The sequence below is a fragment of the Plasmodium reichenowi genome, chromosome 14, assembly GCF_001601855.1.
Source record: "Plasmodium reichenowi strain SY57 chromosome 14, whole genome shotgun sequence".
NCBI classification, from domain to species: domain Eukaryota; phylum Apicomplexa; class Aconoidasida; order Haemosporida; family Plasmodiidae; genus Plasmodium; species Plasmodium reichenowi.
In genome coordinates, this window is record NC_033659.1 from 2,439,361 (window position 1) to 2,446,172 (window position 6,812).

At 16.6% G+C, this 6,812-nt stretch overlaps 3 protein-coding genes across 3 annotated transcripts; all 3 read left to right on the forward strand.

Moving 5' to 3' along the window:
- Positions 1-114: 114 nt before the first annotated feature.
- Positions 115-2,896, forward strand: PRSY57_1460400 (hypothetical protein; the record flags this gene model as incomplete). Its single annotated transcript, XM_012910200.2, has 3 exons — positions 115-169; positions 288-432; positions 583-2,896. 3 exons carry the CDS (start codon positions 115-117, stop codon positions 2,894-2,896), a joined length of 2,514 nt encoding a protein of 837 aa, XP_012765654.2.
- Positions 2,897-3,920: 1,024 nt separating this feature from the next.
- On the forward strand, positions 3,921-4,472 carry PRSY57_1460500 (U3 small nucleolar ribonucleoprotein IMP3, putative; the record flags this gene model as incomplete). Its single annotated transcript, XM_012910201.2, has 1 exon — positions 3,921-4,472. One exon carries the CDS (start codon positions 3,921-3,923, stop codon positions 4,470-4,472), a length of 552 nt encoding a protein of 183 aa, XP_012765655.1.
- Positions 4,473-6,452: 1,980 nt separating this feature from the next.
- On the forward strand, positions 6,453-6,656 carry PRSY57_1460600 (40S ribosomal protein S28e, putative; the record flags this gene model as incomplete). The annotated part of the gene is made up of 1 exon (XM_012910202.1): positions 6,453-6,656. The coding sequence occupies one exon, from the start codon at positions 6,453-6,455 to the stop codon at positions 6,654-6,656; it is 204 nt and encodes a 67-aa protein (XP_012765656.1).
- Between the last annotated feature and the right edge of the window lie 156 nt (positions 6,657-6,812).

Genomic DNA, 6,812 nt, shown 5'->3' on the forward strand with positions numbered 1-6,812 from the left:
TTTTTTTTTTTTTTTTTTTTTTTTTTTTTTTTTAATATTTCTTTTTGGGTTTGTTCTAATAAATATGTTAAATTAAAAAAATAAACATAAAATAAAATAGAGGAAAAGAAAAGAATGAATGAAAATTTGAATAATGTATCAGAAGAATTTAAAAAGCAGTTTTTATCTGGTATGTTAATCTATATATGATGAGTAAATTTATGGGTGTTATAAGTATATATATATATATATATATTATTTATTTATTTTATTACTATTTTGTTTTTGTTTTTTTTCTTTTCATGTAGCTACTATAAAAAGGGAAGTAAAAGAAAATATGGAAATAAATGTTAAACAGAAACCTAATGATAATAAAAATAATAATGATTTTATAATTTATATGGAATTACACCTGGAAAATTTGGTGATTAGGAGATATAATTTTGTCCTAGGGTAAGAGTAAAAAAAAAAAAAAAAAAAAAAAAATATTAAGATACAATATGTATTGTTGAATAGTATGTATATTGTATATATATAATTAAATATATATATATATATTGATGTATACATATATATATATATATATATATATTTTTTTTTTAGTAACGAATTGCAGTCTCCCATTCGGAATAGTGTTCAGATAACTAGGTTCCTAATTATGAAGAGTCAAAATCATATAATGGGTACATGTGTTTCTGACAAGATAATATTGTGTTATAGCAATGATAATGATACAAAAATGATATTAAATAGGTTAATTGATGAATTAGATAAGAATTATTTTATTACCTTAATAATGGAAGGTGATACAAACAATGATGATGAAAATGATTATGATGAAGATAATCATCACAATAATAATAATCATAATAATCATCACAATAATAATCACAATAATAATAATCATAATAATCATCACAATAATCATCACAATAATCGTCACAATAATCATCACAATAATCATCACAATAATTATGATAATCGTCATATTGAAAAGTGCTTGTTATCCTACATAATACAATTTACAATAGTCTGTAAATACCTAGAGTGCGGGAAATGGTTTCATATATGGGATAATATGAATACAATTATTGAATCCAAATTTTGTGGGAATAATAACTGTAAATATTATAATTGTCTTGGATTTAAATTTAATATGTTAAATAGTGATTATAATATACTGAATGAAGAGGAAAAGGGATCTCATATATATATTATGAAATTACATTTAAGGGTAACAGTAAATATTTATAAGATATTACCCTTATGTGATATTAATGATAATATTAATGTATATTGTTTACCAAGGTGTTCTATGAAAGCAACAATATTGAATATGATTTCATCATCATCATCAAATGATCCGAATATTAAAACATTTGATTATAAAAATTATTGGTTGGATATACATGGATATTTATTAAATGATTTGAGTATAGATAAAATTGTACAAGTTAGATTATATAAAGGTGTATTCAATTATCCACAAGGAGTTTTATTAAGAGATAATATATATAAATTAAATATACCTATTAGAAAGGAACATACATTATATATATGTAGTTATCTGAAGCAATTTCAATTACTAACAAAATCCAAAATGAATATATTGAAACATTCAGACATTTTACATTTTCAAAGTATATGTGATGAGTTAATGGAAAATAACATGAACATTAAGAAAAAGGAAGATGTTGATTTCTACAAAAAGATTAATCATCTATGTAATCATGTCATAGAAGATGATAAGGGAAATAACAACGAAAAAAACAACAATAATAATCATAATAATGATAGTAATAATGATAGTAATAATGATAGTAATAATAATAGTAATAATAATAGTAATAATAATAGTAATAATAATAGTAATAATAATAGTAATAGTTGTTATAATAATAGTTATAATAATGCCTATCGTACATATGGAAACACATTATTCAGTTCTATGAAATCCATAAGTTTAGATTTTATTAAAAAGGAAAAAACACTAGACGGACAAAAAGATAATCAGAAAAATAACAAGCAAGAGCTTAGCAACAAAATTGATTTGTATTTAAAAGAGTCAGCTATGAATTATAGAATGATGAACAATGAAAAAAATACAAATGTTTCAAATAATAAAACTTCATCTAATCATTCAAATAAATCGAATATATCAAACAAATCAAATAAATCAAACAAATCAAACAAATCAAATATATCAAATATATCAAACAAATCTAACGAATCCTTTAATTCAATTAATTCAAATCACTCTGATGAATCTTTCAATTCTATTAAGTCCAATAATTCAAAGAATACAAATGAACAAAATATTCATATAAAAAATGATACATTTTATAATAATGATAATCAAAATAAATCATACCATCAAAGTAGTAGTTTAAGGGAAAATGAAGAAAACCAACAGAACCATAAAAATAATATTCCCTATAATCCTAATGAATTATACCATAAAAAAAAGAACGTTGGTATTAAAACAGAATATAAAACGAACAGTACAGAAAATTTAAATAAATATCTAAATGAAGTGTCAGAGAATTATAAACATATAAATAATACGAAGAATAAAAATAATAATTATAATATTACAGAAGATGATGATAATTATCTAATGCATGATTTAGACTCATTTGAAAGTGTTAATGCTCATGTAATTCTTTCTAAAGAATTTCAAAACTTTCTTGATAATCTAGATGAAGTTGAATTATATACAAATGAAAAATTAAAAATTATTGATTTTAATGAACGTGAAAAAAAAAGACCACACTTATATATTAAAAATTCATATGAAAATACTCTTGAAAAGATCGATGAAAATGATAATAACATATCCAAAGTACATGTAGATACAACATTACCTATGGAGGAGGTACCTGCATATATTGAACAAAATAAAAAAATTAAAAAGTGACATGAATATAAGAATTATAAATAATATAAGCTTTATTTAAAACAAGGAGGAATACATAGATTTTAAAATGAAAATTGTGAACACAAAAAATGAGAAATTATATAAAAATAATAAATAAATATATATATATTATATAATTAAATATATGTTATTTAAAATTAAAATTAATCTTTTTTTTGAAAATCTTTAATATGTATAAATATATATATATATATATATATATATATATAATATATATATGTTCTTTAATATATACATTTATAAATTATTTAAAAAATTTATTTATTTTTTTTAAATTTTATTTTTTTATAAGTATTGATTTTAATAAGTAAATAAATATCAAGAATAAAATATTAATTATTTTTTTTGTTTTCATATATATATTATTATTTATTATTATTTTTTTTTTTTTGTATTTAATTAACTTAATATATATTATATATATATTCAACTCTTTCGGGGTATGTAAAATATATAAAAATATATATTTATATATATAATAATATATATATGAAATATAATAAAAAGAAATAAAGTATATATTTAATATATATATTTTTTCATGAATAAATATAAATTTCAAAAAAAAAATCATTTTAATCTTTAGAACATTAAATAAAAGGATAAAATATTTACAATATTATTTATTTATAAGAATATGTTGATTTTATATTAAACACGCTGTGGTATTTATTATAACTTTGAATTTTTATTTTATATTTCTTATATGATAATATTTTTCCTCTTATGTAAAAAAATTGTGATGTTGTGCTATTTTATTTAATTATTATATATATTTATATATATATATATATAATAATAATATATGTTAAAACATTTTACAAAAAGAAATATTATGAAGATTATTACATATAATTAATTGTATATAATAATTTATATATTTTTTTTTTTTTTTTTTTTTAAAATAAATAAAAAAAAAATATATTATTCGGCATATCACAAGTATATTTGTTTGTATAACTTAATTTTTTTTTTAATTAATGTTTATTTTTATTTTTTTAAAATGAGGAAATTGAAATATCATGAGCAGAAATTACTGAAGAAGGTAAATTTTTATGATTGGAAAAGGACGAATAATGTAAGAGAAGTAAAAGTATTAAGGAAATATGTAATACAAAATAGAGAAGACTATACTAAATATAATAAAATATGTGGATATATAACCAAGTTAGTATCCAAGTTAAGATTATTACCAGAAAATGATGAATTTCGTATAAAAATGACAGAGGAATTATTAGATAAATTATATGATATGGGATTAATTAATTATAAATCCAGTTTAGCTGAATGTGAAAAAATAACTGTTTCATCTTTTTGCAGAAGACGGCTAGCTGTCTTACTGTTCAGGTTAAAATTTGTTCAAACAATTAAGTTAGCCATAACATATATTCAACATGGAAATATAAGAATTGGAAATAACGTAATAAATAATCCTTCTTTTCATATAAATAGAAATATGGAAGATCATATAAAATGGGCAGATGGATCTAAAATATTAAAGCACATACAAAAACATAGAGAAAGTAAAGATGATTATGAGTTGTTAGGAAATTAATATTATCATCTTATGGTATATATAATATATATATATATATATATATATATATATATATATAAATACATACATATATATATGTATATTATTTCCAGTGGTATTATACATATATATATATATATATATATATATATATATATATTATATTTTTTTTTATTTTTATTTTACCCTTTTCTTTTTTATTTTTTTTGTATTTATATTCATATTTATATTTGTTTTACCGTTTGAATTTTTTATAACTTGCTAATTAAAATCCCAAAATTAAAAAAAAAAATAAATAAATAAATAAATTAAAATTATTAAAATAATTAAAAGAACTTAAAACAAATATAACTCCATTTTTTTATCAATATATACCATATATATATATATATATGCATATATAATACCTTTATATTTTACAACGAAAAAATGTTTCATCTTAAAAATGTATATAGGAAAAAAAATAATGTGTAAAGTAAACATAAACACCCTATAAAAATAACAATATAATATATAGAAAATATGTTTATTTATTTTTAAGATAAAAAATATATTATTTTTATAATACATTATGTTATATTTTATAATAATATATATATTATATTATTTAATGTTATATTTTATTATAATATATTATTTTATATTATGTTATATATTTTATATTATATATTCCTTTTTTTAGAATAAGGAAAAATAAAAATATATATATTCGATACTTTTTTAATATTTCATATATATATATATAGAAAAAAAAAAAAAAAAAAAAAAAAAGATAAATTAAAATTTCTTACAACAACCATTATTATTATAATAAAACATATTTTCTTTTTTTCAACATACCTATAACTAAATAATATCTATATGTATATATATAATATATATATATATATATATATATATATATAACATGTTATATACCACCTCAGTCACTTAAGCATATAAATAAAATAAAATAAATGTTGTAGCTTTCAAATAAAAATAAAATTTTAAATTTTTAAAAATAATGACATATAAAAAGAAAGGTTTTATAGAATGAAAATAATATTTGTGAAAAAAGAATAATACTTCTTTTTAACACAATAAAAATTGTACTTAAATAAATATATATATAATATATATATATTATATATATAATATATATATATATTTATTTTTTATTTTAATTAAAGTATGCATAGTTCTTCCGTATATTCGTAATAATATATATTATATATTATAATAATATGTATATAATATATATTATTATAAATAAAACCTTTTTTTTTTTTTTTTTTATTTATATTTCTTTTAAATACGAATTTATAAGAAAAAATATATATAAATATAATATAATATATTATATATATTTATATATTTACATATTAAATAAAATATACTATATATATATATATATATATATATAATTTTAAATACCATCATAATTATAGTTTTATTCAATCGAGTATACTACATATAATATAAATTTAATATGTATGATGAATTTTTTTTTTTTTAATTAATATATATATATATTATATATTATATAATAATAATATATATGTATTATATATATAAATATTATAATTTTTTTTTTTTTTTTTATATAAATATAATTATAATATATAATATTGTTTATAATATATAATATTAAATTCAAATTTTAATTTAACAAAAAATAAAATAAAATAAAATAAAATTTTATTTACAAAATAGGAAAAAATATAATTAAAATATAAGATAAATTATATCAATTATATATACTTATTATTTATATAATAATTTTAATTTTTTTTTTTTTTTTAATTTTATACAAAAATATAAAAATTATTTAATAATTATATATATTATATAATAATATATAAATATTATTAAGTTTTTTATAAAAATAAATTATTACCCCATTAAATAAAAATTACTCTATAAATAAATATTTAAGAATTAATATTTAATTATAAATATAATATATTTATATTTTACTTTATCTTAAAATTAAAAAGTTTTAATTATACTTAATAAATAATGGAAAAATCAAAATTAGCAAAAGTTGAAAAGGTTTTAGGAAGAACAGGAAGCAGAGGAGGTGTTATTCAGGTAAGGGCACAATTTATGGGAGATTCTGAATTAGCAGGAAGATTCTTAATTAGGAATGTTAAAGGTCCTGTAAGAGAAGGTGATATCTTAGCTTTATTAGAAACTGAAAGAGAAGCAAGAAGATTACGTTAATTTTTTTTTTTTCTTTGTGGAATGAATGAATATATAAATATATTTTTTTAAATGTGTAAGAGTATATTAAAAATATATATGTATTTTTTTTTCCCCCACATACAAAAAAAAAAAAAAAAAAAAAAAAAAAAAAAAAAAAAAAAAAAAAAAAAAAAA